Genomic DNA, 19,102 nt, shown 5'->3' with positions numbered 1-19,102 from the left:
CTGTGTCCCACTGTGTCCTCGCTGTGTTCCCCCTGTGTAGTGCTGTGTCCCCCGCTGTGTTCCGCTGTGTCCCGCTGTGTCGCCGATGTGTCACGCAGTGTCCCGCTGTGTCCCCGCTGTGTCCAGCTGAGTCCCCGTTGTGTCCCGCTCTGTCCCCCGCTCTGTCCCCCGCTGTTCCGCTGTGTCCTCCGCTGTGTCCCTCTGTGTCCCCGCAGTTTCGCCACTGTGTCCCGCTGTGTTCCGCTATGTCCTGTGGTGTCCTGATTTGTCCCCCGTTGTGTCCCCCGCTGTGTCCTCCCTGTGTCCCCCGCTGTGTCCCACTCTATCCCCCACTGTGATACCCGCATTGTCCCCGCTGTGTCCCGCTGTGTCCCCCGTTGTGTCCCTGCTTTGTCCCCCCTGTGTCCCGCTGTGTCCTCGCTGTTTCCCCCGTTGTGTCCCGCTGTGTCCCCCACTGTGTCCCCGCTGTGTCCCGCTGTGTCCTCGCTGTGTCCCGCTGTGTCAGACTCTGTTCTCGCTGTTTCCCACGCAGTGTCCCGCTGTGTCCTCGCTGTGTTCCCTGCTGTGTAGCGCTGTGTCCCCCGCTGTGTCCCGCTGTGTCCCCGCTGTGACCCCGCTGTGTTAAGCTGTGTCCCCCGCTGTGTCCAGCTGAGTCCCCGTTGTGTCCCGCTCTGTCCCCCGCTCTGTCCTCCGCTGTGTTCCGCTGTGTTCTCCGCTGTGTCCTCCGCTGTGTACCGCCGTGTCCCCGATGTATGCCCGCTGTGTCCCCGCTGTTTCCCATTGTGTCCCCCGCTGTGTCCCCGATGTGTCCCCCGCTGTATCCCGCCATGTCCCCCGCTGTTTCCCTGCTGTGTCTCCGCAGTGTCCCCGCTGTGTTCCGTTGTGTCCCGCTGTGTCCCGCTGTGTCCCCCGTTGTATCCCGCTGTGTCCCTGCTGTGTCCCGCTGGGTCCCGTTGTGTCCCCCGCTCTGTCCCCACTGTGTCCTCCTGTGTCCCCGCTCTGTCCCCGCTGTGTCTCCGCTGTGTCCCCGCCGTTTCCCGTTGTGTCCCGCTGTGTCCCCGCTGTGTCCTGCTCTGTCCCCGCTCTGTCCCCGCTGTGTCCCCGCTGTGTCCCCGCTGTGTCCCGCTGTGTTCCACACTGTGTCCCGCTGTGTCCCTGCTGTGTCCCCACTGTGACCGCTGTGTATCCCGCTGTGTCCAGCTGTGTCCCCCGTTGTGTCCCCCCTGTGTCCCGCTGTTTCCCCGCTGTGTCCCCGCTGTGTCCACACTGTGTCCTGCTGTGTCCCCCGCTGTGTCCCGCTGTGTCCCCGCTGTGTCCTGCTCTGTCCCTGCTCTGTCCCTGCTGTGTCCCCGCAGTGTCCACACTGTGTCCTGCTGTTTCCCCCAATGTGTCCCGCTGTGTCCCGCTTTGTCCCCCCTGTATCCCGCTGTGTCCAAGCTGTGTCCCCACTGTGTCCTGATTTGTCCCTGCTGTGTCCCGCTTTGTTCTCCACTGTGTCCCGCTGTATCCCACGCTGTGTCCCACTGTGTCCCGCTCTGTCAGCTGCTGTGTCCCCGCTGTGTCCCCGCTGTGTCCCGCTGTGTCCCGTTGTGTCCCGTTGTGTCCCGCTGTGTCCTCGCTGTTTCCCCGATGTGTCCTGCTCTGTACCCCGCTGTGTCCAACTGTGTCCCCACAGTGTCCAGCTGTGTTCCCCACTGTTTCCCCAGCTGTGTCCAACGCTGTGTCCCCGCTTTGTCAAGCTGTGTCCCCGCTGTGTCCCCACTGTGTCCCACTGTGTCCCCCGCTGTGACCCTGCTGTGTCCCCAATGTGTCCCGCTGTGTCCTGTTTTGTCCACGCTGCCCCGCTCTGTCCCGCTGTGTCCCGCTGTGATCTGCTGTGTCCCTGCTGTCCCCCACTGTGTCCGCGCTGTCCCCTGGAGTGTCCCCGCTTTTTCCCCGCTGTGTCTCGATGTGTCCCGCTGTGTCCTGCTGTGTCCCCGCTGTGTCCCGCTGTGTCCCGCTATGTCCCCCGCTCTGTCCTGCGGTATCCCTACTGTGTCCCTCTTTGTCGGGCTGTGTACCCTGCTTTGTCCCGCTGTGTCCCCTGCTGTGTCATGCTGTGTCCCCGCTGTGTTCCGCTGTGTCCTGCTGTGTCCCGATGTGTCCGGCTGTGTCCTCGCTCTGTCCCCGCTGTGTCCACGCTGTATCCTGCTGTGTCTCAGCTGTGTCCCTGCTGTGTCCCGGCTGTGTCACCACTGTGTCCACTCTGTGTCCCGCTGTGTTCTCGCTGTTTCCCCGATGTGTTCTGCTGTGCTCCCTGCTGTGTACCCCGCTGTGTCCCCCCTGTGTCCCGCTGTGTCCCCGCTGTATCCCGCTGTGTCGCCGCTGTGTCCATCCTGTGTCCCGCTGTGTCCTCCGCTGTTTCTCCACTCTGTCCCCGATGTGTCCCGATGTATCCCGTTTTGTCCCCGCTCTCCCCCGCTGTGTCCCCGCTGTGTCCTGCTGTGTCTCCTTGTGTCCCGCTGTGTCCCCGCTGTGTCTCGCTGTGTCCCCCGGTCTGTTCTGCTGTGTTCCTTCTGTGTCCCCGCGGTGTCCCCGATGCATCCCTCTATGTCCCCCGCTGAGTCCCGCTGTGTTGCCCACTGTGTCCTGCTGTGTCACCCGCTGTGTCCTGCCCTGTCCGCCGCTGTGTCCCGCTGTGTCCCGCTGTGTCTTCGCTGTGACCTCGCTGTGTCCCCGATGTGTCCCGCTGTGTATCCCGCTGTGTCCAACTGTGTCCCCGTTGTGTCCCTCTGTCTTCCCCACTGTTTCCCGCGCTGTGTCCCCCGCTGTGTTCCTGCTGTTTCCCCGCTGAGTCCCCGGCTGTGTACCGCTGTGTCCCCCGCTGTGTCCCCGCGGTGTCCCCACTGTGTCCAGCTGTGTCCCCGCTGTGTCCCGCTGTGTCCTCCTCTGTGTCCCGCTGTGTACCCCGCTGTGTCCCGCTCTGTCTCGCTGTGTCCCGATGTGTCCGCTTCTGTGTCCCCGCTGTGTCCCCGTTGTGTCTCGCTGTGTCGCGCTTTGTCCCGCTGTGTCCCGCTGTGTTCCCCACTGATACTCCCGCTGTGTCCCCCGCTGTGTTCCGCTGTGTCCAGCTGTGTCCCCGCTGTGTCCTGATGTGTCCCCGCTGTGTCCCCCTGTGTCCCCACTGTATCCCTCTGTGTCATCGCTGTGTCCCCACTTTGTCCTGCTGTGCCCCCGCTGTGTCCCGTTGTGTCACCCGCTCTGTCCCCTGCTGTGTCCCCCGCTGTGTCCCGCTGTGTCCTGCTGTGTCCCGCTGTCTCCGCTGCTGTGTCCCCGCAGTGTTCCCGCTGCATTCCGCTGTGTCCTCGCTGTGTCCCTGTGTCTGTGTCCCCCGCTGTGTCCTGCTGTGTCCCGCGCTATGTCCCACTGTGTCCAGCTGTGTCCAGCTATGCCCACTGCTGTGTCCCCGCTTTGTCCCTGCTGTGTCCCGCTGTGTCCCCGATGTGACCCTCTGTGTCCCGCTGTGTCCTCGCTGTGTATCCCACTGTGTCCATCTGTGTCCCCCGCTCTGTCCCGCTGTGTCCCGCTGTGTCCCGCTGTTTCCCGTGGTGTCCCGCTTTGTCCCCCGCTGTGCCCACTTCTGAGTCCCCCTGTGTCCCGCTGTGTCCCGCTGTGTCCTCGCTGTGTCCCCCGCTGTGTCCCGCTGTATACCCCGCTGTGTCCCGCTGTTTCCCTTCTGTGTCCAGCTGTGTCCCGTTGTGTTCCCCGCTGTGTCCCCGCTGTGTCCTTCTGTGTCCCCGCTGTGTCCCCACTGTGTCCCTGCTGTGTCCCCGCTGTGTCCCCGCTGTGTCCGGCTGTGTCCCCCGCTCTGTCCCCGCTGTGTCCCTGCTGTGTCCCCCTGTGTCCCCCCGTGTACCACGCTGTGTCTCGCTGTGTCCCTGATGTGTCCCCGCTGTGTCCCGCTGTGTATCCCACTGTGTCCAGCTGTGTCCCTGCTGTGTCACCGCTGTGTCACAACTGTGTCCCGCTGTGTCCCCCGCTGTGTACCCGGCTGTGTCCCCTTGTGTTCCGCTGTGTCTCTGATGTGTCCCGCTTTGTCCCGCTGTGTCCCACTTTTTATCCTGCTGTGTCGCCGCTATGTCCACCCTGTGTACCGCTGTGTCCCCCGCTGTTTCCCTGATGTGTCCCGCTGTGTATCCCACTGTGTCCACCTGTGTCCCTGATGTGTCCCCGCTTTGTCACCCCTGTATCCCGCTTTGTCCCCCACTGTGTCCCCCATTGTGTCCCCGCTGTGTCCCGCAGTGTCCCCGATATGTCCCACTGTGTCCCCCGCTGTGTACTGCTGTGTCTCCCGCTCTGTCCCGCTGTGTCACACTGTGTCCCCGCTGTGTCCCACGGTGTGCCCAGCTGTGTCCCCGATGTGTCCTCTGCTGTGTCCCGTCTGTGTCCCCCCTGTGTCCCGCTGTGTCCATGCTCTCCCTGGCTGTGTCCCCGCTGTGTCCCGCTGTGTCCCCGCTCTCCCCCGCTGTGTCCTCACTGTGTCCCGCTGTGTCCCCGCTGTGTTCCTCTGTGTCCCGCTGTGTCCTGCTGTATCCTTGCTGTGTCCCCGCTGTGTCCCGCTGTGTATCCCGCTGTGTCCAGCTGTGTCCCGCTGTATCCCCGCTGTGTCCCGCTGTGTCCTCGCTGTGTCCGCCTGTGTTCCCCGCTGTGTCCCCCACTGTGTCCCCCGGTGTGCCCCCCGCTGTGTCCCCGCTGTGTCCCGCTTTGTCCCTGCTGTATCCCGCTGTGTCCCCGCTGTGTCCCCACTATGTCCTGATTTGTCCCCGCTGTATCCCGCTTTGTTCTCCGCTGTGTCCCGCTGTGTCCCCCGCTGTGTCCCGCTGTGTCCCGCTGTGTCAGCGGCTGTGTCCCCGCTGTGTCCCCACTGTGTCCCGCTGTGTCCCGTTCTGTCCAGCTGTGTCCCGCTGTGTCCTCACTGTGTCCCAGATGTGTCCTGCTCTGTACCCCGCTGTGTCCGTCTGTGTCCCCCGCTCTGTCCCCGCTGTGTCCCGCTGTGTCCCTGCTCTGTCCCCGCTGAGTCCCCACTGTGTCCCGCTGTGTTCCACGCTGTGTCCGACTGTGTCCCTGCTGTGACCCCGCTGTGTCCTGCTGTGTAATTCGCAGTGTCCAGCTGTGTCCCTGCTGTGTCCCCGCTGTGTCCCCCCTATGTCCCGCTGTGTGCCCCTCTGTGTCCCCGCTGTGACCCCGATGTGTCCCGCTGTGCCCCGTTCTGTCCCCGCTCTCCCCGGCTGTGTCCCAGCTGTGTCCCGCTGTGTCCCCGATGTGTCCCTCTGTGTTCCACTGTGTACTCGCTGTGTTGCCCGCTGTGTCCTGCTGTGTCCCCCGCTCTGTCCCGCTGTGTCCTGCTGTGGCCCGCTGTTTCCCGTGGTGTCCCGCTTTGTCCCCCGCTGTGTCCACCTCTGAGTCCCCCTGTGTCCCGCTGTGTCCCGCTGTGTCCTTGCTGTGTCCCCAGCTGTGTCCCGGGGTGTACCCCGCTGTGTCCCGCTGTGTCCTTTCTGTGTCCCGCTGTGTTCCCCGCTGTATACCGCTGTGTCCGGCTGTGTCTCGCTGTGTCCTGCTGTGTCCTAGCTATGTCCCCGCTGTGTCCCGCTGTATATCCCGCTGTGTGCCATTGTGTCCCCGCTGTGTCCCCGCTCTGTCCCGCTGTGTCCCGGCTGTGTCCCGCTGTGTCCCTGCTGTGTCCCGCTGTGTCTCCCGCTATGTCCCGCTGTGTCCCCCGCTGTGTCCCGCTGTTTCCCACACTGTGTCCTGCTGTGTCCCCCGCTGGGTCCCGCTCTGTCCCGCTGTGTCCCGCTGTGTCCCGCTGTGTCCCTCTCTGAGTCCCCGCTGTGTCGCCGCTCTGTCCCGCTGTGTCCTCGCTGTGTCCCCGACTGTGTCCCCCTGTGTTCGCCTCTGTGTCCCCCGCTGTGTCCCTGCTGTGTACCGCTGTGTCCCGATGTGTCCCACGTAGTGTCTCTCTGTGTCCCCTGCTGTGTCCCCCGATGTGTCCCGCTGTTTCCCAGCTGTGTCCCCGCTGTGTCCCGCTGTGTCCTGCTGTGTCCCCCGCTCTGTACCCGCTGTGTCCCGCTGTGTCCCGCTGTGTCCCCGCTCTGTCCCCGCTGAGTCCCCACTGTGTCCCGCTGTGTTCCACGCTGTGTCCGACTGTGTCCCTTCTATGACCCCGCTGTGCCCTGCTGTGTAATTCGCTGTGTCCCTGCTGTGTCCCCGCTCTGTCCCCCCTCTGTCCCGCTGTGTCCCCGATGTGTCCCCGATGTGTCCCGCTGTGCCCTGTTCTGTCCCCGCTCTCCCCTGCTGTGTCCCAGCTGTGTCCCGCTGTGTCCCTGATGTGTCCCTCTGTGTCCCACTGTGTACTCGCTGTGTTCCCCGCTGTGTCCTGCTGTGTCCCCCGCTCTGTCCCGCTATGTCCCGCTGTGTCGCGCTGTTTCCCGTGGTGTCCCGCTTTGTCCCCCGCTGTGCCCAACTCTGAGTCCCCCTGTGTCCCGCTGTGTCCCGCTGTGTCCTTGCTGTGTCCCCAGCTGTGTCCTGCTGTGTACCCCGCTGTGTCCCGCTGTGTCCTTTCTGTGTCCCGCTGTGTCCCGTTGTGTTCCCCGCTGTGTCCCCGCTGTGTCCTTCTGTGTCCCCGCTGTGTCCCACTGTGTCCCCGCTGTGTCCCCGCTGTGTCCCCGCTGTGTCCGGCTGTGTCCCCCGCTCTGTCCACGCTATGTCACCGCTGTGTCCCCTTGTGTCCCCCCGTGTTCCACCCTGTGTCTCGCTGTGTCCCTGATGTGTCCCCGCTGTGTTCCGCTGCGTATCCCACTGTGTCCAGCTGTGTCCCTGCTGTGTCACCGCTTTGTCACCACTGTGTCCCGCTGTGTCCCCCGCTGTGTCCCCATGTGTTCCGCTGTGTCTCCGATGTGTCCCGCTGTGTCCCACTTTTTATCCCGCTGTGTCGCCGCTATGTCCACCCTGTGTACCGCTGTGTCCCCCGCTGTTTCCCCGATGTGTCCCGCTGTGTATCCCACTGTGTCCACCTGTGTCCATGATGTGTCCCCGCTTTGTCACCCCTGTATCCCGCTTGGTCCCCCACTGTGACCCCATTGTGTTCCCGTTGTGTCCCGCTGTGTCCCCGATATGTCCCGCTGTGTCCCGCTGTGTCCTGCTGTGTCCCCGCTGTGTCCCGCTGTGTATCGCGCTGTGTCCAGCTGTGTCCCTGCTGTGTCGCCGCTGTGTCCACCCTGTGCCCCGCTGTGTCCCCAGCTGTGTCCCCGCTGTGTCCCCGATGTGTCCCGCTGTGTCCCGTTGTGTTCCCGATGTCCCCAGCTGTGTCCTGCTGTGTATCGCGGTGTGTCCAGCTGTGTCCCTGTTGTGTCGCTGCTGTGTCCACCCTGTGTCCCGCTGTGTCCCCAGCTGTGTCCCCGCTGTGTCCCGCTCTGTCCCCGCTGTGTCACCTGCTGTGTCCCGCTGTGTCCCCGCAGTGTCCCCCCTGTGTCTAGCTGTGTCCCGTGGTGTCCCGATTTGTCCCCCGCTGTATCCACCGCTGAGTCCCCGCTTTGTCCCTGCTGTGTCCCGCTGTGTCCCGCTGTGTCCCGCTGTGTCCCCCTCGGTGTCCCGTTGTTTCCCTCTGTGTCCTCGCTGTATCCCCCACTGTTTCCCGCTGTATCCCCAGCTGTCTCCCTTCCTGTGTCCCGCTGTGTCCCGCTATGTCCCGCTGTGTGCCCCGATGTGTCCTGCTGTGTCCCCGCTCTGTCCAGCTGTGTCCCCCTGTGTTCCCCGCTGTGTACCCACTGTGTTTCTCGCTGTGTCCGGCTGTGTCCCCGTTTAGTCCCGCTGTGTCCCCGCTGTGTCCCCCGCTGTGTCCTGCTCTGTCCCCGCTGTGTCCTGCTGTGTCCCCGCTGTCCCCCGGTGTGTCCCTGCTGTTCCCCGCTATGTACCCCAATGTGTCCCGCTGTGTCCCCTGCTGTGTCGCGCTGTGTACACGCAGTGTCCCCGATGTGGTCCGCTGTATCCCGTGGTGTCCCTCTTTGTCCCCCGCTGTATCCACCGCTTAGTCCCCGCTTTGTCACTGCTGTGTCCCGCTGTGTCCCGCTGTGTCACGCTGTGTCCCGTTGTGTCCCTCTGTGTCCTCGCTGTATCCCCCACTGTGTCCCGCTGTGTCCCCAGCGGTGTCCCCTGCTGTGTCCCGCTGTGTCCCGCTATGTCCCGCTGTGTGCCCCGCTCTGTCCCGCTGTGTCCCCGCTCTGTCCCGCTGTGTCCCGCTGTGTTCCCCGCTGTGTACAAGCTGTGTCTCTCACTGTGTCCTGCTGTGTCCACCGCTTTGTCCCGCTATGTTGTGCTGTGTCCCCTTCTGTGTCCCTGCTGTGTCCCTGCTGTGTCCCGCTGTGTCCCGCTGTGTCCCGCTTTGTCCCGCTGTGTCCCGCTGTGTCAATCTGTGTCCCGCTCTGTCCCCACTGTGTCCCGCTGTGTCCCGCTTTGTCCAGCTTTGGCACGCTGTGTCCCCCGCTCTGTCCCCCGCTTTGTCCGGCTGTGTCCCCCCTGTATCCCGCTGTGTCCCGCTGTGTCCCCTGATTTGTCTCGCTTTGTCCACACAATATCCCCTCTGTGTCCCGCTGTTTCCCACTTTGTCCCGTGGTGTCCTGCTTTGTTCCCCACTATGTCCCCCGCTGAGTTCCCTCTGTGTCCCCGCTGTGTCCGCTGTATCCTCGCTGTGTCCCCCGCTCTCTCCCGCTTTGTCCCCGGCTGTGTTCCGCTGTGCCCGATGTGTCCTCGCTGTGTCCACCACTGTGTCCCGCTGTGACCCCGCTATCTCCCGCTGTGTCCCAGCTGTGTCGGCGCTATGTCCCCAACTGTGTCCCGCTCTGTCCCATGCTGTGTCCCGCTGTGTCCCCTCTGTGTCCCGCTGTGTCCTCGCTGTGTTCCCCGCTGTGTAGCCCTGTGTCCCCACTCTGTCCCGCTGTGTCTCTAGCTGTGTCCCACTGTGTCCCCGCTGTGTCCCGCTGTGTCCCGCTGTGTCCCTGCTGTGTCCCCGCTGTGTCCCGCTGTGTATCACGCTGTGTCCAGCTGTGTCCCTGCTGTGTCGCCGCTGTGTCCACCCTGTGTCCCGCTGTGTCCCCAGCTGTGTCCCCGCTGTGTCCCGCTCTGTCCCCGCTGTGTCACCTGCTGTGTCCCGCTGTGTCCCCGCAGTGTCCCCCCTGTGTCTAGCTGTGTCCCGTGGTGTCCCGATTTGTCCCCCGCTGTATCCACCGCTGAGTCCCCGCTTTGTCCCTGCTGTGTCCCGCTGTGGCCCGCTGTGTCCCGCTGTGTCCCCCTCGGTGTCCCGTTGTTTCCCTCTGTGTCCTCGCTGTATTCCCCACTGTTTCCCGCTGTATCCCCAGCTGTCTCCCTTCCTGTGTCCCGCTGTGTCCCGCTATGTCCCGCTGTGTGCCCCGATGTGTCCTGCTGTGTCCCCGCTCTGTCCAGCTGTGTCCCCCTGTGTTCCCCGCTGTGTACCCACTGTGTTTCTCGCTGTGTCCGGCTGTGTCCCCGTTTAGTCCCGCTGTGTCCCCGCTGTGTCCCCCGCTGTGTCCTGCTCTGTCCCCGCTGTGTCCTGCTGTGTCCCCGCTGTCCCCCGGTGTGTCCCTGCTGTTCCCCGCTATGTACCCCAATGTGTCCCGCTGTGTCCCCTGCTGTGTCGCGCTGTGTACACGCAGTGTCCCCGATGAGGTCCGCTGTATCCCGTGGTGTCCCTCTTTGTCCCCCGCTGTATCCACCGCTTAGTCCCCGCTTTGTCACTGCTGTGTCCCGCTGTGTCCCGCTGTGTCACGCTGTGTCCCGTTGTGTCCCTCTGTGTCCTCGCTGTATCCCCCACTGTGTCCCGCTGTGTCCCCAGCGGTGTCCCCTGCTGTGTCCCGCTGTGTCCCGCTATGTCCCGCTGTGTGCCCCGCTCTGTCCCGCTGTGTCCCCGCTCTGTCCCGCTGTGTCCCGCTGTGTTCCCCGCTGTGTACAAGCTGTGTCTCTCACTGTGTCCCGCTGTGTCACCGCTGTGTCCCACTGTGTCCCCCGCTGTGTCCTGCTCTGACCCCGCTGTGTCCTGCTGTGTCCCCGCTGTCCCCCGGTGTGTCCCTGCTGTTCCCCGCTATGTACCCCAATGTGTCCCGCTGTGTCCCCTGCTGTGTCGCGCTGTGTACACGCAGTGTCCCCGATGTGGTCCGCTGTATCCCGTGGTGTCCCTCTTTGTCCCCCGCTGTATCCACCGCTTAGTCCCCGCTTTGTCACTGCTGTGTCCCGCTGTGTCCCGCTGTGTCACGCTGTGTCCCGTTGTGTCCCTCTGTGTCCTCGCTGTATCCCCCACTGTGTCCCGCTGTGTCCCCAGCGGTGTCCCCTGCTGTGTCCCGCTGTGTCCCGCTATGTCCCGATGTGTGCCCCGCTCTGTCCCGCTGTGTCCCCGCTCTGTCCCGCTGTGTCCCACTGTGTTCCCCGCTGTGTACAAGCTGTGTCTCTCACTGTGTCCCGCTGTGTCACCGCTGTGTCCCACTGTGTCCCCCGCTGTGTCCTGCTCTGACCCCGCTGTGTCCTGCTCTGTCCCCGCTGTCCCCTGGTGTGTCCCTGCTGTTCCCCGCTATGTACCCCACTTTGTACCGCTGTGTCCCGCTGTGTCCCGTTGTGTCCTCGCTGGGTCCCCCTCTATGTCCCCACTGTGTCCCCTGCTGTGTCCCGTTGTGTCCCGCTGGGGCCCCCACTGTGTCCCGCTGTGTCTCCGCTGTGTCCCCGCTGTGTCCCGCTGTTTCCCTGCTGTGTCCTGCTGTGTCCCGCGCTGTGTCCCATTGTGTCCACGCTGTGTCTCCTGCTGTATCCCGCTGTGTCCAGCTGTGTCCCTGCTGTGTCCCGCTGTGTCCTCGTTGTGTCCCCCGCTGTGTCCCGCTGTGTCCCGCTGTGTCCCTGCTGTGACCCGCTGTGTCCCGCTGTGTCCCCCGCTGTGTCCCGCTGTGTCCCCCGCTGTGTCCCGCTGTGTCCCGCTGTGTCCTGCTGTTTCCCCAGCTGTGTCTCGCTGTGTGCCCCGATGTGTCCATTCGGTGTCCCGCTGTGTCCTCACTGTGTTCCGCTCTGTCCCACTGTGTTCTTGCTGTGTCCCCCGCTGTGTCCCGCTGTGTCCAGCTGTGTCCCCGCTGTGTCCCGCTGTGTCCTGGCTGTGTCCCCAGCTGTGTCCCGCTTTGTCCTCCGCTGTGTCCGCTGTTTCCCACTGTTTCCCCGCTGTGTCCCCGCTGTGTACGCACTGTGTCACCTGCTGTGTCCCGTTGTGTCCCCTGATGTGTCCCACTGTGTACCCGCAGTGTCCCCGCTGTGGCCCGCTGTATCCCGTGGTGTCCCTATTTGTCCCCCGCTGTATCCACCGCTGAGTCCCCGCTTTGTCCCTGCTGTGTCCCGCTGTGTCCCGCTGTGTCCCCTCGGTGTCCCGTTGTGTCCCTCTGTGTCCTCGCTGTATCCCCCACTGTGTCCCGCTTTGTCCCCACCTGTGTCCCCTACTGTGTCCCGCTGTGTCCCACTATGTCCCGCTGTGTGCCCCACTCTGTCCCGCTGTGTCTCCGCTGTGTCCCCGCTGTGTCCCGCTGTTTCCCTGCTGTGTCCCGCGCTGTGTCCTGTTGTGTTCCCGCTGTGTCTCCTGCTGTATCCCGCTGTGTCCAGCTGTGTCCCCGCTGTGTTCCTCTGTGTCCACTGTGTCCTCGTTGTGTCCCCCGCTGTGTCCCGCTGTGTCCTGGCTGTGTCCCCAGCTGTGTCCCGCTGTGTCCCGCTGTGTCCCTTGCTGTGTCCCCCGCTGTCTCCCGCTTTGTCCCCCGCAGTGTCCCGCTGTTTCACACTGTGTCCCTGCTTTGTCCCCGCTGTGTCCCGCTCTGTCCCCGCTGTGTCACCTGCTGTGTCCCGTTGTGTCCCCAGCTGTGTCCCGCTGTGTCCCCAGCTGTGTACACCGCTGTGTCCCGCTGTGTCCCCGCTGTGTCCCGCTGTGTCCCGCTGTGTCCTGCTGTTTCCACGCTGTGTCACACTGTGTCCCCGCTGTGTCCCGCTGTGGCCCCTCTGTGTCCCCGCTGTGTCCCCTGCTGTGTCCCCCGCTGTGTCCCCGCTGTGTCCCCGCTGTGTCCCGCTGTGTCCATGCTGTGTCCTGCTGTGTCCACCGCTTTGTCCCGCTGTGTTGTGCTGTGTCCCCTTCTGTGTCCCTGCTGTGTCCCTGCTGTGTCCCGCTGTGTCCCGCTGTGTCCCGCTTTGTCCCGCTGTGTCCCGCTGTGTCAATCTGTGTCCCGCTCTGTCCCCACTGTGTCCCGCTGTGTCCCGCTTTGTCCAGCTTTGGCACGCTGTGTCCCCCGCTCTGTCCCCCGCTTTGTCCGGCTGTGTCCCCCCTGTATCCCGCTGTGTCCCGCTGTGTCCCCTGATTTGTCTCGCTTTGTCCACACAATATCCCCTCTGTGTCCCGCTGTTTCCCACTTTGTCCCGTGGTGTCCTGCTTTGTTCCCCACTATGTCCCCCGCTGAGTTCCCTCTGTGTCCCCGCTGTGTCCGCTGTATCCTCGCTGTGTCCCCCGCTCTCTCCCGCTTTGTCCCCGGCTGTGTTCCGCTGTGCCCGATGTGTCCTCGCTGTGTCCACCACTGTGTCCCGCTGTGACCCCGCTATCTCCCGCTGTGTCCCAGCTGTGTCGGCGCTATGTCCCCAACTGTGTCCCGCTCTGTCCCATGCTGTGTCCCGCTGTGTCCTCGCTGTGTCCCGCTGTGTCCTCGCTGTGACCCGCTGTGTCCCGCTGTGTCCCCTCTGTGTCCCGCTGTGTCCTCGCTGTGTTCCCCGCTGTGTAGCCCTGTGTCCCCACTCTGTCCCGCTGTGTCTCTAGCTGTGTCCCACTGTGTCCCCGCTGTGTCCCGCTGTGTCCCGCTGTGTCCCTGCTGTGTCCCCGCTGTGTCCCGCTGTGTATCGCGCTGTGTCCAGCTGTGTCCCTGCTGTGTCGCCGCTGTGTCCACCCTGTGCCCCGCTGTGTCCCCAGCTGTGTCCCCGCTGTGTCCCCGATGTGTCCCGCTGTGTCCTGTTGTGTTCGCGATGTCCCCAGCTGTGTCCTGCTGTGTATCGCGCTGTGTCCAGCTGTGTCCCTGTTGTGTCGCCGCTGTGTCCACCCTGTGTCCCGCTGTGTCCCCAGCTGTGTCCCCGCTGTGTTCCACGCTGTGTCCCGCTGTATCTCTGCTGTGTCCTGTGTACCCGCTGTCCCCTGGAGTGTCCCAGCGGTGTCCTCCCTGTGTCTCGCTGTGTCCCGCAGTGTCCCGCTGTGTCCTCGCTGTGTCTCGGTGTGTCCTCGCTGTGACCCCGCTGTGTCCCGATGTGTATCCCGCTGTGTCCAGCTGTGTCCCAACTGAGTCCCCGCTGTGTCCCTCCGTGTCCCGCTGTGTCCCCCGCTGTGTCCTGCTCTGTCCACTGCTGTGTCTGGCTGTGTCCCTCTCTGAGTCCCCGCTGTGTCGCCGCTCTGTCCCGCTGTGTCCCCGCTGTGTCCCCGACTGTGTCCCCCTGTGTTCGCCGCTGTGTCCCCCGCTGTGTCCCCGCTGTGTACCGCTGTGTCCCGATGTGTCCCACGTTGTGTCTCTCTGTGTCCCCTGCTGTGTCCCCCGATGTGTCCCGATGTTTCCCAGCTGTGTCCCCGCTGTGTCCCGCTGTGTCCTGCTATGTCCCCCGCTCTGTCCCCACTGTGTCCCGCTCTGTCCCCGCTCTGTCACAGCTGAGTCCCCACTTTGTCCTGTTGTGTTCCACGCTGTGTCCGACTGTGTCCCTGCTGTGACCCCGCTGTGTCCTGCTGTGTAATTCGCTGTTTCCAGCTGTGTCCCTGCTGTGTTCCCGCTCTGCCCCCCCTATGTCCCGCTGTGTCCCCCGCTGTGTCCCCGATGTGTCCCCGATGTGTCCCGCTGTGCCCCGTTCTGTCCCCGCTCTCCCCTGCTGTGTCCCAGCTGTGTCCCGCTGTGTCCCCGATGTGTCCCTCTGTGTCCCACTGTGCACTCGCTGTGTTCCCCGCTGTGTCCTGCTGTGTCCCCCGCTCTGTCCTGCTGTGTCCCGCTGTGTCCCGCTGTTTCCCGTGGTGTCCCACTTTGTCCCCCGCTGTGCCCACCTCTGAGTCCCCCTGTGTCCCGCTGTGTCCCGCTTTGTCCTTGCTGTGTTCCCAGCTGTGTCCTGCTGTGTACCCCGCTGTGTCCCGCTGTGTCCCTTCTGTGTCCCGCTGTGTCCTGTTGTGTTCCCCGCTGTGTCCTTCTGTGTCCCTGCTCTGTCCCCACTGTGTCCCCGCTGTGTCCTTCTGTGTCCCTGCTCTGTCCCCACTGTGTCCCCTCTGTGTCCGGCTGTGTCCCCCGCTGTGTCCCCGCTGTGTCCCCGATGTGTCCCCCTGTGTCCCCCCGTGTTCCACGCTGTGTCTCGCTGTGTCCCTGATGTGTCCCCGCTGTGTCCCGCTGCGTATCCCACTGTGTCCAGCTGTGTCCCTGCTGTGTCACCGCTTTGTCACCACTGTGTCCCGCTGTGTCCCCCGCTGTGTCCCCATGTGTTCCGCTGTGTCTCCGATGTGTCCCGCTGTGTCCCACTTTTTATCCCGTTGTGTCGCTGCTATGTCCATCCTGTGTACCGCTGTGTCCCCCGCTGTTTCCCCGTTGTGTCCCGCTGTGTATCCCACTGTGTCCAGCTGTGTCCCTGATGTGTCCCCGCTTTGTCACCCCTGTATCCCGCTTGGTCCCCCACTGTGACCCCATTGTGTTCCCGTTGTGTCCCGCTGTGTCCCCGATATGTCTCGCTGTGTCCAGCTGTGTCCCTGCTGTGTCCCCGCTGTGTCCCGCTGTGTATCGCGCTGTGTCCAGCTGTGTCCCTGCTGTGTCGCCGCTGTGTCCACCCTATGCCCCGCTGTGTCCCCAGCTGTGTACCCGCTGTGTCCCCGATGTGTCCCGCTGTGTCCCGTTGTGTTCCCGATGTCCCCAGCTGTGTCCCGCTGTGTATCGGGCTGTGTCCAGCTGTGTCCCTGTTGTGTCGCCGCTGTGTCCACCCTGTGTCCTGCTGTGTCCCCAGCTGTGTCCCCGCTGTGTTCCACGCTGTGTCCCACTGTATCTCTGCTGTGTCCCCACTGTGACCGGCTGTGTATCCCGCTGTGTCCAGCTGTGTCCCTGCTGTGTCCCCGCTGTGTCCCCCCATGTCCCGCTGTGTCCCCCGCTGTGTCCCCGCTGTGTCCCCGATATGTCCCGCTGTGCCCCATTCTGTCCCCGCTCTCCCCTGCTGTGTCCCAGCTGTGTCCCGCTGTGTCCCCTATGTGTCCCTCTGTGTCCCACTGTGCACTCGCTGTGTTCCCTGCTGCGTCCTGCTGTGTCCCCCGCTCTGTCCCGCTGTGTCCCGCTGTGTCCCGCTGTGTCCCGCTGTTTCCCGTGGTGTCCCACTTTGTCCCCCGCTGTGTCCACCTCTGAGTCCCCCGTGTCCCGCTGTGTCCCGCTGTGTCCTCGCTGTGTCCCCCGCTGTGTCCCGCTGTGTACTCCGCTGTGTCCCCGATGTGTCCCCGATGTGTCCCGCTGTGCCCCGTTCTGTCCCCGCTCTCCTCTGCTGTGTCCCAGCTGTGTCCCGCTGTGTCCCCGATGTGACCCTCTGTGTCCCACTGTTTACTCGCTGTGTTCCCCGCTGTGTCCTGCTGTGTCCCCCGCTCTGTCCCGCTGTGTCCCGCTGTGTCCCGCTGTTTCCCGTGGTGTCCCGCTTTGTCCCCCGCTGTGCCCACTTCTGAGTCCCCCTGTGTCCCGCTGTGTCCCGCTGTGTCCTCGCTGTGTCCCCCGCTGTGTCCCGCTGTATACCCCGCTGTGTCCCGCTGTTTCCCTTCTGTGTCCAGCTGTGTCCCGTTGTGTTCCCCGCTGTGTCCCCGCTGTGTCCTTCTGTGTCCCCGCTGTGTCCCCACTGTGTCCCTGCTGTGTCCCCGCTGTGTCCCCGCTGTGTCCGGCTGTGTCCCCCGCTCTGTCCCCGCTGTGTCCCTGCTGTGTCCCCCTGTGTCCCCCCGTGTACCACGCTGTGTCTCGCTGTGTCCCTGATGTGTCCCCGCTGTGTCCCGCTGTGTATCCCACTGTGTCCAGCTGTGTCCCTGCTGTGTCACCGCTGTGTCACAACTGTGTCCCGCTGTGTCCCCCGCTGTGTACCCGGCTGTGTCCCCTTGTGTTCCGCTGTGTCTCTGATGTGTCCCGCTTTGTCCCGCTGTGTCCCACTTTTTATCCTGCTGTGTCGCCGCTATGTCCACCCTGTGTACCGCTGTGTCCCCCGCTGTTTCCCTGATGTGTCCCGCTGTGTATCCCACTGTGTCCACCTGTGTCCCTGATGTGTCCCCGCTTTGTCACCCCTGTATCCCGCTTTGTCCCCCACTGTGTCCCCCATTGTGTCCCCGCTGTGTCCCGCAGTGTCCCCGATATGTCCCGCTGTGTACCGCTGTGTCCCCGCTGTGTCTCCGCTGTGTCCCGCTGTGTCCTGCTGTGTCCACGATGTGTCACGCAGTGTCCTGCTGTGTCTCCGCTGTTTCCCTTTGTGTCCGCAGCTGTGTACCCCGCTGTGTTCCGCTGTGTCCTCGCTGTGTTTCACGCTGTGTAGTGCTGTGTCCCCCGGTGTGTCCCGCTGTGTCCTTCTGTGTCATGCTGTGTCCCCGATGTGTCACTCAATGTCCTGCTGTGTCCCCCCTGTGTCCCCGCTCTGTCACGCTGTATACCACGCTGTGTCCAGCTGATTCCCCGCTGTGTCCCGCTGTGTCCCCCGCTGTGTCCCCCACTGTGTTCCGTTGTGTTCACCGATGAGTCCCGCTGTTTCCCGCTGTGTCCCCCGCTGTGTCCCGCTGTGTCCCCAAAGTGTCCCCACTATGTTCCGCTGTGTCCCGTGGTGTCCTGCTTGTCCCCCGCTATGTCCTCCGCTGAGTCCCCGCTGTGTCCCCGCTGTGTCGCGCTGTGTCCCCCATGTGTCTCCTGCTTTGTCCCCACTGTGTCCCGCTGTGTCCCGCTGTGTCCCACTCTGTGTCCCGTTGTGTCCCCTGCTGTGTACACCGCTGTGTCCCGCTGTGTCCCCGCAGTGTCCTGTTGTGTCCCGCTGTGTCCCACGCATTGTCCCGCTGTGTCCTGCTGTGTCCCACTGTGTCCCCAGCTGTGTCCTGCTGTGACCTCGCTGTGTCCCGTTGTGTCCCAGCTCTGTCCCCGCTCTGTTCCCCGCTGTGTCCCGCTGTGCTCCACGCTGTGTACCACTGTGTCCCCGCTGTGTCCCACTATGTCCTGCTGTGTCCCCGCTGTGTCCCCGCTGTCTCCTGCTGTGTCCCCGCTGTGTCCCGCTGTGTCCCGCTGTGTCCCCGCTATGTCCCACTGTGTCCCCGGTGTGTCCCGATGTGGCCGCGCTGTGTCCCCGCTGTGTCCCCTGCTTTGTCCCCCGCTGTGTCCCCTCTGTGTCCACCGCTGTGTCTCTCGCTGTGTCCCGCTGTTTCCCGCTGTGTCCCCGCTCTGTCCCACGCTGTGTCCCGCTGTGTCCATGCTGTGGCCTGCTGTATGTCTCGCTGTGTCCCGCTGTGTCGCGCTGTGTCCCCTGCTGTTCCCTGCTGTGTCCCCGCTGTGTTCCGCTGTGTCCTGCTGTGTCCCGCTGTGTCACTCTGTGTCCCGCTCTGTCCCTGCTGTGTCCCGCTGTGTCACACTGTGTCCCGCTTTGTCCCCGCTGTGTCCCGCTGTGTCGCCCGCTCTGTCCCCCGCTCTGTCCAGCTGTGTCCCCCGCTGTGTCCCGCTGAGTCTCGCTGTGTCCCCAGATTTGTCCCGCTGTGTCCACGCAGTGTACCCTCTGTGTCCCGCTGTGTCCCAATTTGGCCCGTGGTGTCCTGCTTTGTCCCCCACTGTGTCACCCGCTGAGTCCCCTCTGTGTCCCCGCTGTGTCCCGCTGTATCCTCGCTGTGTCCCCTGCTCTCTCCCGCTTTGTCCCCTGCTGTGTCCCGCTGTGTCCCGCTGTGACCCCGCTGTGTCCCGCTGTGTCCCAGCTGTGTCCGCGCTTTGTCCCCCACTGTGTCCCGCTGTGCTCCCCGCTGTGTCCCAGCTGTGTCGCGCTGTGTCCTGCTGTGTCCCCCGCTGTGTTCCGCTGTGTCCAGCTGTGTCCCGCTGTGTCCCGCTGTGTCCCCCACTGTGTCCCGCTGTGCTCACAGCTGTGTCCCTGCTGTGTCCCAGCTATGTTGCGCTGTGTCCTGCTGTGTCCCCCGCTGTTTTCCGCTTTTTCCTGCTGTGTCCCCCACTGTGTCCTGCTGTGTCCCCGCTGTGTCCTGCTGTGTCCCCGCTGTGTCCCACTGTGTCCCGCTGTGTCCCTGCTGTGTCCCGCTGTGTTCTGCTGTGTCCCCGCTGTGTCCCGCTGTGTCCCCCACTGTGTCCCGCTGTGTCCTACTGTGTCCCGTTGTTTCCCGCTGTGTCCTGCTGTGTCACGCTTTGTCCCTGCTGTATCCCGCTGTGTTCCGGGCTGTGTCCCATTGTGTCCCCACTTTGTCTCCTGCTGTATCCGGCTGTGTCCCGCTGTGTCCGCTGTGTCCTTGTTGTGTACCACGCTGTGTCCCGCTGTGTCCAGCTGTGTCCCCGCTGTGTCCCGCTGTGTCCGCTGTGTCCTCATTGTGTCCCCCGTTGTGTCCCGCTGTGTCCTGGCTCTGTACCAAGCTGTATCCCGCTGTGTCGCCGCTGTGTCCCCTGCTGTGTCCCCCGCTGTCTCCCGCTTTGTCCCCCGCTGTGTCCCGCTGTTTCCCACTGTGTCCCCTCAGTGTCTCCGCTGTGTCCCGCTTTGTCCCTGCTTTGTCACCTGCTGTGAACCGTTGTGTCCCCAGCTGTGTCCCGCTGTATCCCCGCAGTGCCCCCCTGGTTCCCGCTTTGTCCCGTGGTGTCCCGATTTGTCCCCCGCTGTATCCACCGCTGAGTCCCTGCTTTGTCCCTGCTGTGTCCCGCTGTGTCTCGCTGTGTCCCCCTTGGTGTCCCGTTGTGTCCCTCTGTGTCCTCCCTGTATCCCCCACTGTGTCCCGCTGTGTCCCCAGCTGTGTCCCTTGCTGTGTCCCGCTGTGTCCCGCTCTGTCCCGCTGTGTCCCCGCTCTGTCCCGCTGTGT

The 19,102-nt window shown here is 64.2% G+C and overlaps 1 protein-coding gene across 1 annotated transcript in view; it reads left to right on the top strand.

Annotated features, from left to right (window-relative positions):
• LOC138835478 (keratin-associated protein 10-9-like) overlaps nucleotides 1-19,102 on the top strand; it is a 46,759-nt gene that overhangs the window by 12,621 nt on the left and 15,036 nt on the right. Inside the window, exon 4 of the mRNA XM_070033985.1 lies at nucleotides 18,830-18,904. Coding sequence (XP_069890086.1) covers nucleotides 18,830-18,904 — 75 coding nt within the window. The remainder of the gene's footprint in view (nucleotides 1-18,829; nucleotides 18,905-19,102) is intronic.

The sequence above is a fragment of the Dipodomys merriami genome, unplaced genomic scaffold (genome assembly GCF_024711535.1).
Source record: "Dipodomys merriami isolate MVZ:Mamm:240054 unplaced genomic scaffold, mDipMer1.0.p SCAF_24, whole genome shotgun sequence".
NCBI classification, from domain to species: domain Eukaryota; kingdom Metazoa; phylum Chordata; class Mammalia; order Rodentia; family Heteromyidae; genus Dipodomys; species Dipodomys merriami.
Note: the sequence above shows the minus strand (reverse complement) of the source record. Positions and strands in the feature narration are given on the sequence as shown.